A 24,041-nucleotide genomic window follows, 5' to 3' on the forward strand; every position below is an offset into this window, starting at 1 on the left:
CGAATCACTCTACTTTATTCACTCGTATAATGCATTTGCACTGGTTAAATTAATGCATACGTTTGTACGACATGCGAATGATCTCAAGGAATAAAAGAACGGAGAAAAAAGAAAGATGAATGAGCGAAAAGAGACGTGTAAGAGACAGAGACGAAGAAGGAAGAGAAGAAGAAGAAGAAGGGAATGAGAGGTAAAGATTCGTGGCGATCTGACAACTATGGAGGGACGATGAAGAAGGGTTTCTTGAAGCAGGGGTTCGTTTTGAAGAGGGTTGGTGGAAACGGCTCGGCAGCGAGATTATCTTGCCGCTAAATTGACGTCCCTTTCGCAGACACGCGCGACTAGCCGTAATCAAAATTGCTCCCTCTTTCTCCCTTTCCTCTCTTTCCCTTTGTCAGAAGAGAAATATCGCGAGTAGAATGCATTTGCATTTATAATAAACTCCAGCTACTGCACAGCTTGTCCGGCTCTCTATTATACCGTTTTGTCATAATCCGCTGTTCCTCTCGAGGGTTATGTAATCCCGAAGGCAAAAAAAAAAAAAAGAGGGTTGATGTTCCTTACATTATAAGACTTTACGGGAAAAAAAAAAATAAATCTACGTGTCAAGAGATATTTGGTTTAAAGAATTTGTTATTTAAGGAAAAAAATGTGAGCTTTTTTCTATTTCTCTTACTGTGCGATCATTTCTTGTTATTATATACAATATATGGTAGATGGGCTACGCGATAGCTTTTGTTTAAAATTTAATAAAGTAGGATAAAGTTTTCAAGTCTTATATTTATGATTGTATACGCGTGTGATAATATTTTTCTTTCATTTTGCTACTAACAATTGGATGCAATTTTATTACCTCAAACTTGAATAATTGTGCTTTGCACATTTGAATATATTTATATTATCGTGTATGTATGATTTATCTGGAGGACTGTACCTTAGATAGGCGGCTGATTAAACGGTCGATTCGTGACATAACAAGGGATGATTCGGTAATATCGCGGTAGTGTCGCGTGGGGCTAATCGTGTGAAACTCATGTGTCCCAATCCTCGGTCATCGAGGAAGACGAAGAGTTATCGCCGTGTGCGAAAGGGATGGGACGTGGATATACGATTGAACGTTAATCTACGAAAGAAAAGCGAACGCGATCGTAAGATATTCGTTCTCCCGAATTCGAGAGCGAGTATCAAAGATCCGACAGCGCGCTAGCTACTACATTTCCGATCTTTGAACATTTTCTTGTATCGCGATATATGTATATCGATCTGTTATGTTTGACGCTAAAGATTACATTAATTTTGAGAGAAGAATTCAAAATGCGTCATCTATTGTGCAATTTTTTAAAGCTGTAAGCGCAGATAGATCGCGCGGGTGCTCCACTTTGACCATTTTCTGTGCTATTATATATGACTGTGCTAGATAAATAAAGATAACGCAAAATAGAGAAGAATTGTATGCAGGGCCGATGACGGAATAAATTGGAGAAAGTATCGAGAGATGTATATACAGAGACGCGCATGCATGCACGCATACCTTGAGGAGAAGACGGTACTTGTACTTGCGTCGCAAGTACGGTGCAAGTGAAGGAGGAAGAGCGAAAAACTCGTCGGCAAGTCTCTCAATCGAGATGAAGAGATGGACGAGGGGGGTGGGGGGGGGAGATATCGAAAGGAGAGAAGCCGACGCGAAACAGGGAGCGAGAATGAGAGATGGAAAATGAATATAGAGACGGTTGGATAGAGAGAAAGGCTAAACGGGTCGTCGGGCTGTCGGGGTGTCGGGAGCGGGACGTGGCGAAGGGAAGGGAGGACGGAGGTTCCACGTCGAGAGGTGGAGGTTGGAGGTTTCGAGTGGTTCAGTTGTAGCGGCACCGTGGCCGAGATCGGATGCGCGTATCCATCGTTCCTCCTTCCGGCGCCGGCGACTCGCGTGTCGCGGCCACGCGCGCCGTGACTCCTTCGTCCGACCGGTCTGACCAAGCGCGCGGTTCCTCTACTGGTCTCGCGCTCGCCGCTCGTTGTCCGCCCCGTCCCCGCCGTCCTTCCGTTTCCACTGCGCGGTCTGCCGTATTCGTAAAGTCGCGATTATAAAAAAATCGACGTAGAGAAGCAGCTATGCCTGAAACGAACGCTATTTTTCGATGACATTGTTCTCGATTGTTTTGCGTTTCTATCGCAATTATATAATTTCGAAAGAAAAGGCGACACGATTGCAAAAATAGTTTGAGCATGAAAATGTAGAGGAAGACACGAAGGTACTTGCGTCGTCGCGCACTCTCGGAATCATATCCCGTAAAAATTCGTGCGTGATGCGCGGTACGGCGTGCCGGAAGCGAAACGGCCTAGCCGCGCCGGTGCACCGATGTACGGGTAACCAACCTGCGAGGCTAATGTTACGGTAACGTGAATCGATCGCCTTGATTTTCGTTCTCCCTCCGTAACATCCGTCACGGCAAGAACTCGCCGATCGGACATGCGTGCGCGTTACGAGTACAAGCGTACAACCGTACTTTCGCCGTACACGAGCGTGTTGGGAATGAATCTGCCGAGAGTAGATTCGCCAAATTATTGCCAATATTCTACAACGTATAAATTTGCCTGCTGCTAAAAGTGCGCGCGACTTTTCCGAAAAATTTCTCTAAAAGAAGTTTTTAAATTTTTATCCTCGAAGGGACACGCGCGGAGGAGGGGCAAAAAAAAAAAAGGATTTACTCGTCTCCAAGATTTACCGGCCGGCAATTACGTGCTGTCGATTGCGACGGAGAAGCGCTATAATTAAAAGGGACACGTTCTTCGATCGGAACTTGGACGGAATTGTGATAAATGTTTCTATGCTTCTTCCTATCCCGTACGACAGACGCGATGAAATACAAATACGATATTAAAATTAAAAAAGTTGATCGAAATTGGGAGATTTTTATTCTCGTAGAAGATAATAAGCATAAAACGCGTTATCTTTAAATACATATCGTGATACTACGCGGTAGTATCCATGGCCAGCGACGACAGACGAAGGCAAATGCATTCTGTGATATAATCTTTATGCGCTTTAAGAAGAGATGGAAGCTTTTATTTGCACCAGAGTTGAAAATTAAACTGATATATTATCCACTTGCTTTTGAAAGAATGGACGATAATGCGCACTTTAAGTATATCTACTCGATAGATTCGACGCAAATGATAAAAGTACATTATCTCCGAATGTACCGAACGTGCAAAGATTAACGACCTCTCATTGTTATTTAAATCGTAAAATTCTTCTTCTTTCGATAGCTTATCGCGAGGAGAGTTTGAAATCGCGGGGAGAGACGGCTCCGTAAAAACTAAATTACTAAAATGTAGACACTGCGACATGCGAATTATACCGATATCATGTTGGATAAGAGAAAGAAGATCGCGAGTCAATCGGGCTCTTGTCGCGGCTGTGAAACTTGAAGAGGTGCATCGATTTACGGATACAGGATAACGTGAGGGACGTATACGAGACGTATATATAAATTTAATTAAATATCTAATAATTATATACGAAAGAATGGAGTCTCGTATCGAGGAAACGAGGCTCGAGTAGTCGGGAGTCGGGAGTCGGGATTGACAACAATGTCTAGACCAGGCAAGGATCCGGTACAAAAGTGCCACTCGGATCCGGGTGCAGCTGGCGCTTCGTGCAGCCTAAGCAAGCGGATCTCGCGGAGGCAAGTGCCGTGCGTTTCGTCCTCACCGAATGCACGCAAATGTGTATTAACCTTGGATGGATACAGTTACGTGATCGGTGAGTGAAGACGAATATATCATCTGCAATAATAATGCAAAGGATATAACGCGTACATGCGGTAATAACACGTCATCATTTTGTACGAAAGGCGCTCATATCGCGATAATCCGATCTACGAGAAATGAAAAAGTGGACATCGATCCCGTGATAAAGTACCCTGTATATTAAAGTTTATACCATAAAACAGTAGTCCTTTTTCCGCCTTCCTTAATTGGCGTGGAATAAATAAAGTATAAAATAAAAAAAATGACGCAAAAATAAAACACTTTAATCTCACGATTTTGTAAAACGAATCTTTGAATAGAGGCCATTGTTATGTTTAGCGACGATTACTAGTTGAGATCAAATTACTTCAATATGCTCGAAATTTAATCTTTGATTCAACTGTCGCGAATAAAAAATAAAAATTCTAAACGAAAGTTTTGTTTTCAGCTTTTGTTTTTGCTGCATTATACTAGATCTTGTTTTTTTTTGGTCTAATTAAATAGTCGTTTTATTTTATTCTCGCCAAAGATTTAATTTGCAACTACGTGAGCTTAATTCGCAACAACACTAGTGTATTCGTGTAGTTCTGAGGCTTTCGCGATACACGCGCGTTTTGTTATCCCGAAGGATAATTAGCATTTTAGAGTTCGCCGCAAGATGTAACATGGTTACATTATCGTTACGCGAGTTTACGACACTGTACTCACATATTGATGTCTCTTGCGTCTCTATTTAAGATTATCGGCTTTAGTATGTAATATAAATGCACGAATGCTAACAAGTTAATGAATTATAAATTGCATATTATTATAAATTACTCAAGTATGAGATAAAATTACTACAATTAATCTCATTAATAACGAAACATAATTTATATATAATATGGTGAAATAATATACATATAAAGCGCGGATTATAACAAATTTAAAAAGATGAATTTAAAGTTTTCTTTTTACGCTTTTTCTATGTAATTGATTACATTTTATTTGTATTTTAATTATATTTTTTTTATGAATTTGAGAACAAAAATTTGTAGGATTTATTTATCCGTTAATGTGCGTTTGAAAAAATTTTCATGAAAACAGTAGCTTTTTAATCGTAAAACAAAAATTTTAATTTCACGTATCGTACATATGATATGTTTCAAATTTACTCTTGCGCTAATTAAAGAATGTATACGCGCGAAAAGTTTTATATTCCAAGTTTGTCGATTTAATTAATCCAATCATGTGCGAACAACGTGGAGGATATCGGAGAGATCTTGTTTCTGAATCCATATTCGCACAAAGTTTTTTAGATTCTTTTTTGGTAACATAAGTTGCTACGAGCGATATAAGACGTCGGTAACACGTCAGTAATAATATCCTTTGATGAAATTTATCTAGCTTATATTATCACTGGAAAATTCAAAGAAAATGCGCGCATTATATAGAGATATTATAATGAAGAATTCACATTTATTAAAAATTTGATGTAGTCAAAAATTTTTAACGCCTTCTTGGATTTTTATTCGCCGCGACGAAACAAAACTTGGATGTTTCTTAAATAAAAAGCGAAAAGGTTACAATCTATCTACGAGCTCAACGTGTATCGATCTCTTATGTGTACTCTTGCGGAAGTTTTATATTTTCACGATCGCCGCGAAAAAAAAGGTATCGGTCTCTCAGGTCCAATTATAGATTTCCCATGTTCTAAATTTGAAGTATCGGAAAGCCTATGCGCTGCCAAACATTCATCGCGAGAGATAAATTTTGAGATGCATTCTACTAGCGAGAATAAAATTATTACGACACTCTCACTTCACAGATGTTTATTTTAAAGATATACATTTCGAAATTTCTTATCGATTTAACGTTTATAGAAAGAGCATAGATAGAGGTTTTATGCCAAGAAATATCTATATAATACAATACATATATACAGTCAGATTCTTTGCAGATACGATAAATTATTGGCGGAAATTTGTTCTTTACAGAATTGACGACCGTTTAAAATAAAAGTTGCACGCGACTATGCATTATTCATGAACAAAGGTTCGTGACTCGATACTTTTCTTTTCCTATGTCGCATGTAACACGTAATATGATTATTTCCGCATTATTCGTTGCGAGATCAGCGATCATTAGAGAGTGCGCGCTCGACGAGAGCAATCAATGCCCGGCAACAATTTAATTCAGAATTAATTTGACATTTCTCCGCGGCTCATTTGATAGCTGGAATACAATCTCTCTCTCTCTCTCTCTCTCTCTCTCTATCAACGTAATTATAATCTCCGCTATTAACAATTAACGACTGCGTCGCGCGTATACATGTTCCAATCGCGGCAACTCGTTGCATCTCGTACAACATCGCGTGTATAATGTTCGAGAGGCGTAATGTATCGGACGTTCAACCGAAAAAGCCACACGCGAACGTGCGAGGGTAGTTATTAAGAATTATGCAAATCGGAACCGCTACGCCATGCAGAGCGCTTTACACTTATCTCGCGTACATTAATGCGGCAGAAAACAAGAGCGAAACGTGTTTGCGTCCCTTCCTGGTTAATCTTATTTTTCTCTCGGGATACGAGAGAGAAAAAGAAAGAGAGTGAGAGAGAGAGAGAGAGAGAGAGAAAGAGAGTATTACGTGTGTTAATGTGGGCCATATATATGGCCGCCGCTACTGCAACTCGACGTAACTCGAAAACTACTATCATTAAAGCGAATTCAAAAGAGGTCGTTTGCAAAAAGAAAATGGGTCGCCTGCGGTTAACGAAAGACGCACGCTTTGTTTAAAAAAAAAAAAAACTTTCGTTTTTCTGATCTACTTACATTTCTATTTTTTTTTTCTTTTTCTATGCGTCTCTGCTCGTTAAATTTCTTCGACGTATCTCATTAATGAATTTTGTTCGCCAACAACTTCCATTCAGTGAATATGCAGTGGTGTATATATACGTGAGATTAAAATAATATTTAATCTTTCCTTTTACAATTTTGCGGAACATCTTGAATAAGGACGCTGGAAAATCTCTTAATCCGTCAAGTCTCCAGCTGCTGCAGAAGTTTGGGGTCGGAAACGAGAATCGTTTAATGAGATTAACGTCTTTCATCAACGTCGATCTTCACATCGTTCTTCTCATACTCGACTTGACTCGACTTTTTCGCCGGCTGACTGTGAGAAAATTCAATCGTTGTTTGTGGCAAAATTATTTGCGCGCGATTAAATTTCTTTGAGCGCGCCTATCCGTTTTCCCTAATACGAGTCGGGGGATGTAATAGAATTATCGCGGCGTTTCCAATCTCACAGATTTAATTAATCCTGTGACATTTGGCGGAAGAGGAGATTGATGTTTTATTTTCATCCTCGATCTTTGCTATCATGCACGAATAACTACATCGTTTATCAATTTACTCTGATATAAACCATTGCAGAAACACGCAGTAATGAATAACGCATAAATCAATTAATCAAGTTACATAAAAGAATGATCAAATTAATGCATCATCTTCTTTATGCGTGGTGAAAGTTCAAACGTTAATAATGCAAATTTTATAATCATGTAATATAATTGTAGGACACACACACACACACACATTTATTTTTTATATGTATAATAAAATGTAAGCTAGATAGACAAAATGTATAAATATGTAGTCGAGTTTCTTACCAATTCAAAGAACAATATTAATTGCTCTCGTCTTAAATAGAGTTACAACGATCGTTCAACGTTTACATGTATCCGCTAACATCCACTTATGTGTTTGATCGATCTCACATAAACGTCGCGTTTTACTCGGTCAATTAATTGCCCGCGTCTCGAATTTCTCTTGTATGATTTATGTATGTCTGCGAAACATAATGAATGCATATAGTTTTGTGTTACTATATATTTAGAAAGTATTTAAAATACCATACAACCAGCCTTTTTTTTTTTTGGAAACATATTATATATTTCCTTTTCGTAATTTCAATTTTTGTTTGACTTAATTCAATTTCGATCAGTTTGTATTGTATTGTATTAATATTTTATACATTTATTTTCCAACATAATATCGGTCAATTTTCCGTTCATTTTTCGAGTAAGAGTGCGTAAATTGTAGACATAAATCGTGTAAAAAAAAGAATTCCGTGATATTTGTCTCAACACACTTGAAACATCATTTTCACTCAATAATGTGTGAGATCAACCAATCGAAATCTGTACAATACCATTGAGTTTGCAAAAAAGGATAAGAAATAGAAAATATTGATTTTTCTTTAGCTTTGCTGGCTCCGTTAAATTGTCTCGAAGTAACGTCTTGTGGAAGAAACGAACGTTGATCGAGGAACATTGATTTCCGAACAAGTTTATTTGTCATTTCCTTTGAGAAAAGAGGAGACGCTTCGTCAATGCTTTTCTCGTTGTTATTGCGAATGATTTACTTTATTTTTATCTTACCTAGTATGTTCTGTACGAGTCAATTTCAAATATTTATAGGAAAGAAAAAAAAGAGAAAAAGGAAAATACGCGCTGTTCATAATTAATTTATAAAGTCTATGAAATCAAGAGATTGAGATGTAACTTATTTACATCTCAATCTCTTACATATTTTTTTATTTAAACCAATAATTATACTTGATTGAAAAAAATTATTTGGCGTGCAAAAGAATGTGAAAATATGTAAATTGCTTTTTTCACCAATTCTCCCTAACGAATCTTCGCGAATTAACGGCCGCCGTTGCTGTTTGTCAACCCGGCAAATAATTTCGACACCACTGAAGTGACAGACACGTGTACCACATATATTTGCCTTTTTATACACGATTTATTTTCTATATTTCAGTAACGATATGAAAGCGCTCCGCTTTAATAGAATAAGGAAATTGTTTGACCTTGTTTTAAATTACAACGAGTTTTTATTTTCGTTTGTTTTGAAAAGCATCGCGACTAGAGATCTGTGCACGCGCCACTACGGTTCGTTGAGTTTTCCTATTATTGCGGAAATAAAACTCTCCCGTCAGTTTAGCAATATCTGTTGTACGAGATAGTATTGACGTTTACCTCGCCACATACTTGCCATTAAATTGTTAATTAGGCGATGCGTTAAATGATACGCATCCATTAGAAATGGCTTGCGATGAGCGACAATATTCGGAAGTAAAAATATAACCAGTCTTTTTTTTTTTTTTTTTTTTTTTTTTTTTTTTTTTTTTTTAAGAAGAGATATATGATTAAAAAAAGTTCAAGGTAAAATATTTTAGAAAGGATTGTGATTATGGATATTATAGTTTAGATGTTTAAAATAATTTATTTCGCGCATTTCGCGTTTACTAAAACGGCGGCATGTCTGAACAAATTTTCGCATTGGTAGAAAAGAAGGCAACTGGCCAAATACTGATAAGAGTTTCAAACTCCCATCGGATCGTAAAACGACTGTGCGAAGTACGACTAAACCTGGAGAACAAAAGATTTCGTTTATGTCTGTTTACAAAACGTTTTGTTTACGCCTTGAGTAAAAATTATTGCATGTAAAGATATTTTGCAATGAGAAAAAAAAATATTTTAATGATAATTAAAAGATACTTTCGATATACCATATATTCGCGTATGCTTAAATATTTGATCCAAAAGATTTGTACATATTTTTAAATATTTCTATACTGATAATTATTAGAAAAGAACTCCTTTTCCGATATTCTTTATCTCGAACACATATATCTTATATGTCTTATATATACGATACAATTATGGCAAATTAGTCACTTTGAAATAAAAAGAAAAGTAATCATATACAGCAATGTCCAAAAGAATTAATAATTAAAAGAAATAATTGTTTTGCGGAATTTAATTTCTTATTTTTTTGAACAGATATTTAATAAAAAAAATTGCACACAATTGCCAAAAAAATAAAAAAAAACAACTTTAAAAAATCTAAATTTGTATACAATATGATAGAAATATTTTAATCTGAAATTTAGAATACTTTTATATATGTATATATATATATACGAATTATATTATACACAGTGTTGTAAAATGTATGTATCTATATGCATTTTTAACGCGAAAAGAAAAATTTCCTAGCATAGCTAATCATGGTTTGCAAAATAAATTTCTAAACTATAGTAAAACGATTTGCTGTTGCACCTAATAAATAGACATCACAGCTAAGATGTTGCACATAATAAATAGATATCCTAGCTAACAAAAGATGATCGCTGTCCATATATTGTAATTACGATTGAAATCTAGTTACCACACGCAGTTTTTAGTTACGGCGGCTAATTTTTTTTTCCGTCAAAGCTTTTGAAGCTCGTTGACTGTATTATTGAATAAGTGTACTTTAATTGGCTGGCGTACTCGAAATATAGCATATTTCACGAATATTATCGATAATGGAAAATCGCGTATCTATTCAAAGTCGTGAAGTTAATTTAAATTTAACCACTGAATGATACTAAACGTAAGTACTTTTTGAGTTACAAAATAATAAGCGACAAAAAATGCCAGAGCACGGCAAAGAAATGTGCATATATAGTTAAACTTTTGAAGAAGTAATTTTGACTTTTGCAATTAGCTAACTGTATATTAAACATGAGATGTAACAGCTGCTACGATCATGCAATGTACATGCGACATGAGGCTTGGCTGAACGGAAATTTTTACCTGAAACTCATTTAACTTTTGCGATACGATACTCTTTCTATTCTTTGCACAGTTTAAAAAATTCGTAGCATAGCGGTACGAATAGAGTTTTGTTTTATTGCGATATATGCGGTATTCTTTCTTATTTTTATTCTTGACCTAGTTATTCTTAAACAATACTTAAGAGTATTTTCTCGGCATATTATTTCATTGACGAAGAATTGTTTTTAATTTTACTTTTATGCAAAGTTACGAAATTTTTAGAACGATAGATATATATCGAAATTTTCTGTCTTGTTTCTCATAATACTATTGATTACTCTTGATAACATGATTTTGCTACTTTTTTGCGAGAGTATTTTCTGCGCATAAATGAAAGATGAAATTTAAATGGAATAACACGTCTACACATCAGAGATGTGCATGTAGAGAATTTGATGACACCAATCTTCACTAGACTTTATCGACTTTCGGAGACCAATGATTAAACGAGCGGAAGTTTGCCAGCATGGCGAACGATTTATTGCCAATAGCGGGTAGGCGACGTTTTGACGTCGGATATTTGCCTCTCGAGATAAATACGTCTGCTCGTGACGGAAATGCAGGAACGTTCTCGAATAATAAAATTTATGAGAATAAGTCCGGTCAATTTATGGACATGATATTCCCGCTTAAAGAACTATCTTTACTCTCTTTCGATTTACAGAGAACTTTTCTATTTCTCTCTTTTTGGCGCTCATGCAACATCGTCGACAAGTTTGAGACGATTTCTCCTTTCGAAGAGATACGGAGATCATTATAAAGTTCTAGTTACGAACGCGGAAGTCCCGCGTGGCTGACACTATTATATCCCGCATCTGTATCGAAAAGGAAAAATCGTATAAATATGTATTCGGTACATAAGTATTAATAAAATTCTTACGAGTTTGCGTAATTTTATTTAAAACTATTTATATCTTCCATATTATTGCAATAATTCATCGTAGAGCGCTTCGCGTTTTTTTTCTTAACAAATGAAGAAATTTTTGAGATACGTTATTACGTGTATCTGCGCCGTCAATCTTCTCTCTAATCGAGGGATATTGCAAGTTTAATAACTCTACTTTTCGTAAAATATGATTATACCTTCATTTCCTCTTGTACATCGGGATTAGTATAATTCAAATCTGGTTGCCTACTGTGGAATTGATGAAGGTACCATTGGCTTCGGATCAAGTTGTATGTCCAAGCTGGCCCACCGAATAAACTTAACCGATTATTCGATGGCGAAATATTATTTTTTCCATCTGCCTATATATATATATAATAGTAATGTTCATATTTGCCGGTACGATTTATGCTCTCTCGAAATCAAACTAATGTTCGTCGGAAGTGTGATTAGGCACGAGATCGAGTATAATCTGGGAGTTGAATGAAAATTACATATTAATAAAAGATTTGAGGAAATTATCACCAGAATTTAAATTGCTCGTTTAAAGTGGACTTTTTTTTTAGACGAACCCAATTATTTTATCGTGGATTACCTTTAATCCAAGTTCATTTAGCGCGTGCTAAAAGATTTTCAAAATCTGTCATTTTGCCGAATATTTTGTCAATATCTTTGAAATCCGAAATGTCATACCCAAAATTGATCATAGGACTTCGATTGATGGGTGACAGCCATATCGTCCCTATTCCAGATGTCACAAAATGTTCGAGTTTCCTCGTTATACCTGTTACAAACGGAAAAAGATTGAAGCAAACATGGAGGCTCGCAATGCAATATAAATGCAGTTACAATCAATCATTATATATCGCATTTTTCTGTATATTGCATAGCGATTTATTGTGTAATAATTATCATAATACTTATCATAATTTTATATCTAATATATTTATTTAAACTGACCTCAAATTGAATAATTATACAAGCCACGTGATGTTTAAAAATAAAAACGATTTAATAATAATAATAATAATAATAATAATAATAATAATAGAAAAAATAAAAGTAGTCTTAAACAAAACTATAAACGATATGGAGAGCTGTATGAGCGAAATGAAGAAAACGATGAAGAAGAGAGAGAACAGAGAGAAGAATTAATAATATTTTTAAATATATATTAGCCACTCTCTCTTTTAAAAAGAATTAGATAAATTTTTTCTGTCGTTGCAATATAAAATATGTGTGACATGATGATGAAACTGTCACAGGTAAATCCACTACATGTCAAGGAAGATGACGTCCCCGTTACGAAATTGTTTTTGTTTTCACGGACGATGTGTAATTGCGCTGGGTAAGCGCCATTTACAGCGTCATTTTCGTCGATGCTTATCGCGAAAATCATTATGTCGAGGAAGACGAGGCGTAGAACCGGAAGAGAGACAGATTTAATGCGATATGTCTCGATGCTCGTCGAGAGCTTTTGATTGTTTTCCTTCTCTCTTATCTTTGAGATCACCAACACCGTCATCATCGGAATCCATAAAACTGCGAGGATAAATCTGATAGAAAACCGTATGATTCCACCATCCCCGGTTGAGAATCTCTCCCGAGATCAGAGCGACCTTAGAGCAACAGCAGACTTAGGAGGATAATGCGGTGTCGCGATACGATGATACGAACATTTTGGCGATTACGTAGCGTACTTCTCGATGTCGTAATTTATATGTGAAGCGAACAATGTATTGGCCGAGAGAACCAACGCTCGAAGATGTCTTATCGAGCAAATTACGGAAAAAATCACACAATCTCGCGATAATTATCATGTCGTCCGCGTCGGGGAGATAGCATTATCCAGAGTTATGGCTGATAGTATAATTATAATAGATTGCAGATAACACGATGTGACGCGTTATTTCGCGTAAACAAAATTCCTTAAAGTATGATTTCTCTGAAGAATGGCAGCGAAACTGGTAAGCTGGATAAAAAAATAATTATCGATATTCTTTGATTTTTGTTGCCGTACGTAAGAGAAGCGAACATGTTAAAGAGGAGAATGCTTAAACTTTTAGAAGTTTAAATTATTAATATGATTTTAGTAATATTGTTCACATATTTGATTTCACAAAGTCTGAGATTGGCCTTTGAATTTTTAGCGATCCGTTGGAGAAATTTTATTTTGCACGCACGATAATGGCAGCAATTTCATTTTGATTTGATTACATTCTCATTCGATAAGTATTTTTCATTAGATTTCTCTTAATTACAGATTGAATTGCCGGTTCGTTTATCGAAAATTAAAGGATCCCACTTTAGTTAATTAAGTCGCGGACAATTTTTCCTCAAGGGAAGTTTGAAGTCTAATTATTCTTTAAACTGGGAGCTTAAATTAATAGGAAGGGAGCGTACGCTTTTTAGCTATACAAGACAAAATGCGTTATATGACGAAATTTTTTGCCGCACGGCAATCTCTTGTTCACGATATTGCGCGTTTATCTTTTGTTTATAATATTATCGGTGATACATTGATAGTTATAGACGATATCTATTGTAGTATTATCACAAACATGACACTTGTGATACTGAAATGTACTTTCTCTCTCTCTCTCTCTCTCTCTCTCTCTCTCTCTCTCTTTTATAGATTAATTCTGTATAATTATATTTTTGTAATTTGATGCAAAACTCTCTTTAAAGACAATCATGAATAATGAAAATTATTTACAATAATTTTACTTTATATATGTTGTTTTGTTTTTCGAGTGCATACATGAGTAATATCTTTTTTTTTAAATAATATCTTTTTAAACTTGATATATATAGCCCAAAACACACATATTTCACAAATTTTCAAATTGCGATGTATTCGTGAATAATTGCATTGTGAATTTTATAGGAATTAATACGATGTTTATCTTACAAATTTAGCTTTTATGAGAAATTAGATATAAGAATTGATAGATAGGAGGAAATATAAAATCAGATAAAGGGGTTCGACTCGATTATATTATAGGTATATCTTAAGTAAATTTTTACAATTTTTACAAAAGTAAATTTACGCATACTTGTGCGAATTCGAGGATTTTGCACTTAAATTTGTGTAAGTCCGCAAAATTTGTAATCGTCACCGGTTATTTAAATGAAACATCGTGACAAAGAAAAAAATAATCTTTATTCTCGGAAAGCGATGCAAAAGTTTTGACATTCTTTCGTCCTTCTCCGCTAAACTTCGAATTTTCATTAAATAATTGCAACTCTTGTAATCCGTTTCCACACGCGAGAGAGAGAGACGAAGTTCCTCCGAGTGCAACGCAATTGTGAAGAAAGTTCGAGATAGCATATATAAATTTAGGTGAGAGACGTGAGTATTTGCAAGTTTCGTTCATTGTTGATTGCATTGTTGGAAAGAGATAAACATACAATTGGCTTTTTGACGTTTAATACAATTGCCAGATTTATAAATAATTAATGTATAACAGAAATGCTTAACAAAAAGCGTATTGTTAATTATTATTGATCAAAATTTTTAATAGCAAATAGAGACATATTTTATAGATACTATAATTTAATAAATAGTATTAGGCTTATACTATTTTCAATAAATTATTCAATATATGATATAATGTTATTATATTGTTCTTACATATAACGGAAAAATTCAGACAAATAGCGAAAAAGTGGTAAAATACACAAAATGCAATCAATACAATATTAACGAGTGTATATGAAAATCTGAATACTGCGGGATTCAATCTATCGAAATTTAATAATTCCATTATTAAATTTCATTTAATAATCGAAAATACACGACAGTTGCTTTTTAAAATTTTTATTTACTTTCTTCAATTTTTCACATTCATTGAAAATTTAATATTTACAAATGTAATAATTACGTGGATCAATTATGGAAAAAATTTATTATTACTATGCTTTTTACTTTTCAACATTCCATCTATTGCTTTTTCTAACATAATATTTTACCATTAGTTGAACCATTATCTATTCCGTTTATCTATGAGCGTAGTGTTGCGTCTTGCAGATAAATTCAGTTGATCAAATAGGTGAATAAGCGTGAATAAATAAGAACAATATTATGTACATATACATCGAAGCAGTAAAGCAAGATGGTAGATGCAAAGTAGAATCATTCCAACGACTGAATAATCTCTCCTCTTCGTTCGTTTCCATAGCTTTTCGCACGGGTTTACACGTAACTATATATTAAAATATATCACAGCTGCTGATGCAGGGATTTTCAAGGCGTGAACATCTTTGGTGATAGTCCTAAATATTATAGAGGTAACAATGAGATTAAAGCAACTAGCGCGAGATAATACAAGATAATACCTGTAAAATCTCTTTTGCATTTTCTATGTATATGTTTTACTACCTATATCTAGTAACGCACGTGGCGTATTGCGTATGCACGAAGAAAACGTATGCTTACCCGATTAAATGACGAGCATTCGTAGTGGCGTAGTAAGCGTTCAATCGATTGGTTGGCTGAATGAGCCTCGATAAGTCGACAGTCTCTTCTTTATTTCCAAAGTTCACCACTACATAAACCACATCTTTATCAGTTTTTCTGTAATAATAAACGTGCCTTGTCTTTACCGATGCTCGACTTTGAACGCTGCGATATATCTCGCGAGAAAATTAAATGTCACGGATACGTATGCATTTTCTAATATAAATATATATTCTTAAGAAAATATTAAATATATACTTTTTAATATTTAAAACACATTAGCAGTATTAAATAATAATAATAGTAATAACAATAATAATAATAACAATAATTCTTGTCTCATACACGTTTGTCGTCACATAATACAATAATTTTACTATACCTGGCAAAGAAAAGAACATCATTGTTTAATAAGTTTGTGGTCAAGGTTCCTCGTTTAACAGCCGGCAATATTCGTAGAGCAGAAACCGCTTCATATAGAGCGTAATAGGAGTTGTCCTGTCTTTTTTGCGCGGCCAAATTAAGTGTCATATAATTTTTGTTTACCGGTAACCACGTTTTCGGATTCGTAGAAAATCCTAAAATTATCAAAAAGTTAAGTCTTTTCATAGCAAACGTATTACATTGTACATCGCATACAAACATAATCGTATTTTTAATCTTACAAACAATAATATGATACAATTTTTTTTATTTTTTTATTTTTTTATTTTTTTTTTAAGGTTGTAAAACGACACGTCCCCCCAGTGTGATAAGTGTCAGGATATTGTATAGCATATTGCGACATGATCGATAAGCGATTCGTTTCATCTCGAGTTTTTCACCCACTTTCTTTTCGAAATCTCAAAATGTGACGCGTGACCTGACAAACATATCGCGCGCGTTGATCCTTGGATATGTGGACCATGACACGAGATCGATATTAAAGCGGCGCGTTCGATACAAACCGGTTTCTATCACGTTACCGGTTATTTAATGTTTTTTTTTTTTTTTTGCTATTTCAGATCCATCGCGATAATCGATTTTCACGAGGAAGAAATTTATTTGCGAATGATATTGTCAAATGATACGCAGCTCTATTCTTGATATTGAAATTCCAAAAACAATAATGACGCAAAATATTCGAAATTATTAATAAATTTACAGATCGACGCAATATCGTTTTACGTATAATCGACAATTCGAATATTCCTTTTGCTGCAATGATATATGAAACAAGCTAACTGTACATCTTTCAATTGTATCTTAGTTTTACGAATTGCGATCGGTGTTTCTACAGACAAAAATTAAATTGCAGACAATAATTGAATCGTATTTTATAATTGGTGAGTTAACATGGTGATTTTAAAAGTTGCTCGTCGTAGTACCTACCAGCTGAAGTGGTATTGTCCCATTGGAATGGCGTCCTGACAGGATCCCGGGATGCTTTCTTGTAATTTTCTTTGCCGGCATTACAACCTTGCGGATCTTTGGTATCTTCCCACGAGATCCACGTGTCCTCCATGCCAATTTCCTCACCGTTGTAAGTCACACTTACGCCCGGAAGCAATAGAGTTAGCACAGTTATCGCCTGCGCTCGTTCGCGTCCGTAACGTGTCACTAATCTGGATTTGTCGTGATTCCCAGACTGTGGTAAGAGTGCAATTTTAATTTGTTATGAGTTGTGACTCTACATTGTAACGCGTTACGAAAAAAATAAAAAATTTGGCTACTTGAAATGTAATATAAACGGTATAAAGTATAAAAGATGAAAAAATATTTAATGAATTATAATTAATGAATTTTTAATTTTATAAAGTCCAAGCAGACGATATATATATAATAGCTTGAGGCATAAAATATAACGTTACGCAGATGAGCGATTAAGATCTTGGTTAACTCGAAAAATTATCGCTCTAGAGTTAAGCGACACTTGGAGATCGATACTAGATTGGAAAGAATACGTTTCTCTCGTTCGACTTACCATCCAGTTAGCCGTACCCTGCACAAAAGGCATGTTTAGCATCCATCTATCGATCACCTTCTTAAAATCGGCCGCTGTAGAATCTCGATCTGTGTCGGTGATCAAACCAAAATTAAAGGGAAAGTGTGCCCCGTATACGTAATATTTAATCGTCATCGTCATGTTCGTGTAAGCTTCCATCATTATGATTCTTTCATCCGGATACTCGTCCGTTACTTCTCGCCATCCTTTCACCATCTCGTAGGTGCGCGGTTGATCCTTGGTGTATATCTTATCCGTATAACCGTAATCATCGGGATTTGGATTACCCGTGAGTGGCTCATCCAAAAATCTGACGTCCTCGCACAGATGTGGCACCGCGTCCACCCGAAATCCGTCCACCCCCTTGTTGAGCCAAAATCTCAGGACGTCCTGAAGGGGCAGGATTAGGAAGAGAGAGTACGATACGCTTGGGTAAAGCTCTATATACCTTTCAGATCTACCATATATATATACCTGCAAGTGGATTAAACCACTATGCTGTGTCCTAAAGGTATTCATTCGAAACAATAGTTTACCCAGCATATTCATAATCAATGTAATTAATTATTTCGCTTTGATTCATATAGATCCAATCGTTTAATTCCACACATACACGCGCATACAAATGTCAGGATATATAGAAGTTCACAATTATAAATTTTCTAACAGAATATAAATCTAATGTTCCTTCAAAAAAATTCCATATATCTATTATTGACTTGAAAAAGCGCTATGCCTTACAATTATACTTTAATTATGTTATTTAATATGAGTAATTCGAAGAATTATTTTTATTATTTTATGTCAGATTGAATTGATAAGAAAAAGGAGAGATAAGCGATGCAAAAGTTTTGATAATACAATATATAAGACAAATTTGAAAAAATGTGATTTTTTTCTTATATGTAAATAACATTTAATAATATCGGTTCAGAAAAGAAAATAATGTTAACATGAGCTCCATCTCAACTTCCCCATCTGACTTTACGTTACGAATGTAGCATGTTCCGGATAAATTTTGTGACATAAGGGATTTGGAGGAATTGAGGCTGCGATAAGAAGAAGCATCGTGAAGCGTCGTGAAGCAATTTTGCATTTATGGATGGAAAGAAATTGAATAAAACCTCGATATCTGTGGTACGCGAATAACCGAGTACATTACGTATGTGTGTTTGTGCGTAAAAGAAAAAATATTTGTTATATGTATACCATCTTAAGGATGTTTTGTACCTAATTTTTAAATATTAGGAATTTAACCAAAATTCTATAGAATGCTCTTACATATGTTGAAAAGCTTTTAAAAAAATTCTGAATCGATTTACCGAGTTATGACGATTTTAATTCGCAGCGATTTAACCCGTGATCTTATGGAAAACGTGTGATCACGTCGATTCAAATGGCCAAAACAAATGGAAATAATATTCAGAATTTGTTTAAAATTTACAGAACTTTAGTTTATATATAGAGGAAATATTTGATTAAATAATATTTAACAAGTCCTGACTGGTTAAGAAGATATTAAATATAATTCGATGAAATTGGTCACGTCGTCCGACATAACGCGAAATTCACTGTGAAAAGTAGTTGAATTTGAGGTATCGTCACTGCTAAAAGTTAATCATTTTGATTCACAAAATTTGGAAATTCTCAGTAATAAGGCAACAGAAATTCAAAAATACATGTCTACACTGTAGCTATGATTAAATTGTAATATTTCACGCAATTTCTCATACGGAAACTACAAAAGAAATAGACGTATTCATCAATATCGAATTTCAGCTACTTTTTGCTACGATTGTATCTGCGATGCATCCTTAAGAGAGAGAGAGAGAGAAAGAGAGAAAAAATCGTCTCTCTAGTAAAATATAAAAAAAGATACATTTGACATATTTATACGTATTTTCGTCTTTACATTTCGCAAAGCTTTTAACGCGCCAGCGGAAAAATAATTGCAGATTGTATCACGCGAGTTTACTGCATTATTTACTGTACGATAGTTTGTTCAATTCGGATTTTATTGCGTGTACCAGTGTACTTTACAACTTTCAGTATTACGGCTGGATATTCCACCATTTCATTGTATCTCAGATTACACACACAGAATTTGATTGTAAAATATGAATATCCTGGGAAACTTTCGTCTACTAAAATTCCATCGCTCCTGTAGCGTGAGGAAAAAAAAAAGGATAAGCCGGTTATGACGGCTAGCTAGAAAATTCGACCCTTTACCTTCATCTAGGTTGCGAATAATTTGTTCGAAAGTTATTATTCCGGCTCGGCGAACTTTTGTTTATGTTAAATTGATACGTAATTATGTCGCTTCACGCCCGCCGGACACCTGTCACCGTAAAGCCGGACGAAACATTATCGATCATCTTCCACAAGTAAATCATCACGTCAACGATCATTCGTCGCGCAATATTTTAAACGTTCGTGTCTCTGAAAAATTGACAAATATTGTGCGAGCATCCGTTTGCCGACTCGTTCCGCGAACATAATTTTACGCTCGTTGCGTTCACGCAACGGAGGACTATAATTGCATCCGCTTTCCGCGAGACGATTAACGACGCGATCAAGAAAGACACTTGTCCATCAATTTTGTTTCAGCGTTGATTTATCTCGCCGACGAATTAATTACTACCGATGATAAATGCACGAAATGCATGTGTCGGTCGATTTTTCGTCGATTGCGAAAGCGTGTGATTTTTCTAAAATTATTTTCACGAGCGAATTACGTCGGGAATAACGAAGAGAGATAAAGGGAAAACAGGACAATGTTTTTCCTTCATTCTCAACGCAACGCGTGGAGAACGGAAAATCTGTCGTATACGCGCGCAGGCGCTCATGCGGCGATGATAACGGCAAAGGCAATGTTCTTGCACGATGTATACAAGCTGGATTTATTTTCACCCCTCGTGACATCAACGATGCTGTGTAATCCACCGTCTCTGTTCTACCGCCGTGGTTGTCCGAGATAACGCGATAACAAGATAATCCGCTATTTCGCTGCTTTAGTCACGAGGACTGGACGATATTTCTTTTTTTTTTTATATATATATGAAATTGTAATTGGCACTGTTATATGATTTTACTTTGAAATTATTACAACTAATTTACGGCCGATCGATTTTAACAACAATTCTGTGTCACGCGAATGTGACATAATCTAGAACCGTAATTTTATGTCGAAAGAAAAAATAAAATCGTGCGTTCGAATGATTCGATATATTTTGCGAATAATACGTACCTTCATTGCGCGCACTACGTTCTCGTTCTCATAGTTGAGGTCGGGTTGCTCCGGTGCGAATTGATGAAAATAATACGCTTGTCGTTCTTCACGCCAGGTCCATGCTGATTTGCCGAACACGCTCACCTATATGTGTAAATAATCATTCAATCATCCCGATTAATTGATTGTGCCTTGAAAGCTTTAACGACAGATACAGAACAGACGGAAATCGAATATGTCGTGCTAGAACATTTCGAACAATATATATATGTGTGTGTGTGTGTGTATTGCAGATTCGCGTTGTGCTGACCGGAATATATTGTTTCGCGTTACCGACGCCTATATATATATTTCAAAATCGACGAGACTTGTAGGTAATCGCAGTGATAAATCGTCGGTTAACTTTGGTGTCGGGAAACGCGAACAAAACATTTTTCAGATATTAAAGGCATAATCGGCTCGTGACGGATAAAAAGAATCGATCATTTTAATGGAACTTTTTTGGAGGATTTTCGCCTGATTGATCGTCAAAGTTGAACTAGAATTTAATTTAGACATTTAGTTTTTCTTTTTTTCTCAAATCGTTCTTGCCACGATACTTTATAAAAGATATCTTTAGGCGATCAATTATATCACTATGTAGCGCGATAAATATTTTTGTTAATACAGAGCATTTTAAACTTTTACGTAATTACATTTCGTTATATCGTATTACGAGAGTACATTATATTATAAGATTCGAATGTATCAACCTTTGAATGCGAAATCCGAGGCATATCTTGCGCGATGCGATTGTTGTGAGCTTAACTCAAGTAATCACTATTTATATATCGTACTGCGAAATAGAAAATTGATAATAAGAGCTAAATTAATCTCGTTTAAAATTAGCGAAAGAAAATAATTGAAATATGAACATTAAGATAATTCGCGTATTCGAGCTCGGGTTAATTCGAGATTGACTTTAACAACGTCGGTTATTTACATCATCATTAAAGACGCGAATAGTCGATTTTCCTGTCGTAGTAAATTTTCGATACGGATGTCTCTTCGGATTGTCAAATATATTTACCCAATTATTCGGCTTCGTAACCGTTCCGTTGGGTAACACCTTGCCTTTATGCCATACGTAATAGTCGGTGTAGGGTTCGATACTCTTTAAACTCTTTTCGAACCATTCGTGCTGATCCGAGGAATGATTGGGAACAAAGTCCAGAATAATTTTTAAAGACGCGTCATGGGCAGCCTTCGTCAGCGTCTCAAAATCCTCCATAGTGCCGAAAGTTTGGTCGATGTTGACAAAATCGGAAATGTCATATCCGGAGTCGACCATCGGGCTGGGATAAATCGGAGATAACCAAAAAGCATTAATATTCGACCTGATGAGATGGTGTAGCTTGCTCCTGATACCTGCATGCGAAAAGTCGAAACATTTTTTTAGATCGTATTTGCGAAATATTTTAGTGTGAATTAATATTTTAGAAATATTTTACTCTTTCAGATCTTTAAATCAAATTTCAGTTATCAAGATTCTTTTGTAATATCAAATATCAAAGATTGTCAACAAATAATTGATTTGTTTCGAAAAAAACATTCTACAAAAATTTGAAATTTTATATTTAAAATTATATTTAAAAATATATTTTTAAAATTAATTTTGTATCGTCTCGACAACACAAGAATCGATTATTAAATTTAGAGTTGAAAACTTGTGCATATTAGGTGTATATATATATATATATATATATATATAATAATAATAATAATAATAATATAATAACATACCCTTAAGATCTCCTGTACCATCCCCGTCGCTGTCTTTGAAGCTTTTGGGATAAATTTGATAAAGTGACATTGATTGCCACCATCTCGTATTAGGTTTGCTATACCCAAGACTGGATAATAGTAATATTGTACAAAGCGTTGTTACTTTTTTCATTATAGCTGGATGTTGAAAATAAATAATAATCAATTATTTACGCGCTAACTTAAATGTGTAATAATTGTATATATATTGTATATGCAAAGTGATTTATTTAAATTGAAACACTCAAATATCTAAAAAATGGATATCATAGTGAATAAAATTTTAAGAATATTTGAGACAGCAGAAACACACCGAGTGTTTGTTACCACATTATATTACAAAATTTTGCAAAACGATGCGGTTGTCGGCAATTAAGAACAGCTCTTTCTATTATAAATTTGTACACTTACCAATAATTTGTCAACGTTAGTGCTTATTCCAGAATCAATAGATATTGCTCGGACACCTGCTGTAAGATACACTGTGTGTAGAGTAAACCAATCTTTCCTCTTTTATAGCCGCATTATGTAATCCCGAGCGAGTAAGATCGCTATATGCCGGTGTATTCATTTCGTCTAATCGTGAGATGTATCGCAAGATCATGTAATCGTATCTTTGTCAGAATTTTTATATTATTTATCTTTTTCAATGTAGAGTCACACATGAGTACTACAAAATCTAGAACATCAGTGTCTTTCAGAAATGGCAGAAAGAATGATGGCAGAAAATAGATGAAACATTTGCAAATACATATACAGGATTTTCCGCTTAAATGTATCAACTTTTTATGAGATTTCTCTCATTTCTCTTATTGATTGAAATTGATTCTTCCAAATATGTCAGAAGAGAGATCTATTATTAAAGTTTAAAACGATTGGGGAATGTGTACGCGTTTATGTAAATTTAATCATCGCAATATTTGCATCTTTTTGCATAATAAGAATATTACTTTGATTTTTTCGTCTCTACACTTTTCACAGTATGCTGATAAAAAAAGAATGGTATTATTTAATTATTATTTATAGAAATATTATCATAGGAGAAATTTTGTGCAAAAAATTGCTTGAGAAACACTGCTCGAAAAATATTGATGTGGAGATACGTTCTTATGTATATTTCCGGTGAAATTAAACTTAACTTTAACGTGTTGGCGATGATAATATCTCGTATTAATATCAATTTGATATCTACAAATATAATGATACTAATATCATATTATTTGATATTGTATCAATGAAATAAAGTAAATATATTTTATTTTTTAGATTGGAGCTATTTG

The 24,041-nt window shown here is 34.8% G+C and overlaps 2 protein-coding genes and 1 long non-coding RNA gene across 15 annotated transcripts in view; 1 reads left to right on the plus strand and 2 right to left on the minus strand.

Moving 5' to 3' along the window:
• LOC138934473 (dual specificity calcium/calmodulin-dependent 3',5'-cyclic nucleotide phosphodiesterase 1) overlaps positions 1-24,041 on the plus strand; it is an 81,788-nt gene that overhangs the window by 33,828 nt on the left and 23,919 nt on the right. For 2 of the 13 annotated variants that reach the window (XM_070298252.1, XM_070298253.1), the window contains exon 1: positions 1,874-3,766. The exons of 9 other annotated variants lie outside the window; for them this stretch is intronic. In XM_070298252.1, coding sequence (XP_070154353.1) covers positions 3,595-3,766 — 172 coding nt within the window. In that variant the 5' untranslated portion in view covers positions 1,874-3,594. Of the gene's footprint in view, positions 1-1,871; positions 3,767-24,041 lie in introns of those variants that run through there. 2 more of the 13 variants (XM_070298240.1, XM_070298242.1) reach the window with 2 other exon arrangements.
• On the minus strand, positions 11,330-12,066 carry LOC138934479 (uncharacterized). The gene is made up of 3 exons (XR_011447141.1): positions 11,980-12,066; positions 11,882-11,908; positions 11,330-11,758 (listed from the first exon to the last, which is right to left on the minus strand). It is a non-coding gene; the product is annotated as an uncharacterized lncRNA (long non-coding RNA).
• Positions 15,118-23,260, minus strand: Hbg3 (alpha-glucosidase). Its single transcript, XM_070298254.1, has 9 exons — positions 23,173-23,260; positions 22,741-22,899; positions 22,028-22,365; positions 20,977-21,102; positions 17,709-18,119; positions 17,117-17,372; positions 16,128-16,323; positions 15,725-15,862; positions 15,118-15,561 (listed from the first exon to the last, which is right to left on the minus strand). The coding sequence occupies exons 2-9, from the start codon at positions 22,892-22,894 to the stop codon at positions 15,492-15,494; spliced, it is 1,689 nt and encodes a 562-aa protein (XP_070154355.1). The 5' UTR covers positions 22,895-22,899; positions 23,173-23,260; the 3' UTR covers positions 15,118-15,491.

The sequence above is a fragment of the Polyergus mexicanus genome, unplaced genomic scaffold (assembly GCF_030449975.1).
Source record: "Polyergus mexicanus isolate NDT 795.1 unplaced genomic scaffold, iyPolMexi1.0 SCAF_7, whole genome shotgun sequence".
Taxonomy (NCBI): Eukaryota; Metazoa; Arthropoda; class Insecta; order Hymenoptera; family Formicidae; genus Polyergus; species Polyergus mexicanus.

What these genes read in the sequence shown, in the direction of transcription:
- Hbg3 (XM_070298254.1), bottom strand. Translation starts at nt 22,894, where the DNA reads ATGAAAAAAGTAACAACGCTTTGTACAATATTACTATTATCCAGTCTT. An exon ending in TTACGAAGCCGAATAATTGG is followed by an intron (nt 21,103 to 22,027) that starts GTAAATATATTT and finishes TTACACATATAG; the next exon opens with GTGAGCGTGTTCGGCAAATC. An exon ending in GATGTTCTTTTCTTTGCCAG is followed by an intron (nt 15,863 to 16,127) that starts GTATAGTAAAAT and finishes TTATTATTACAG; the next exon opens with AAAAACTGATAAAGATGTGG.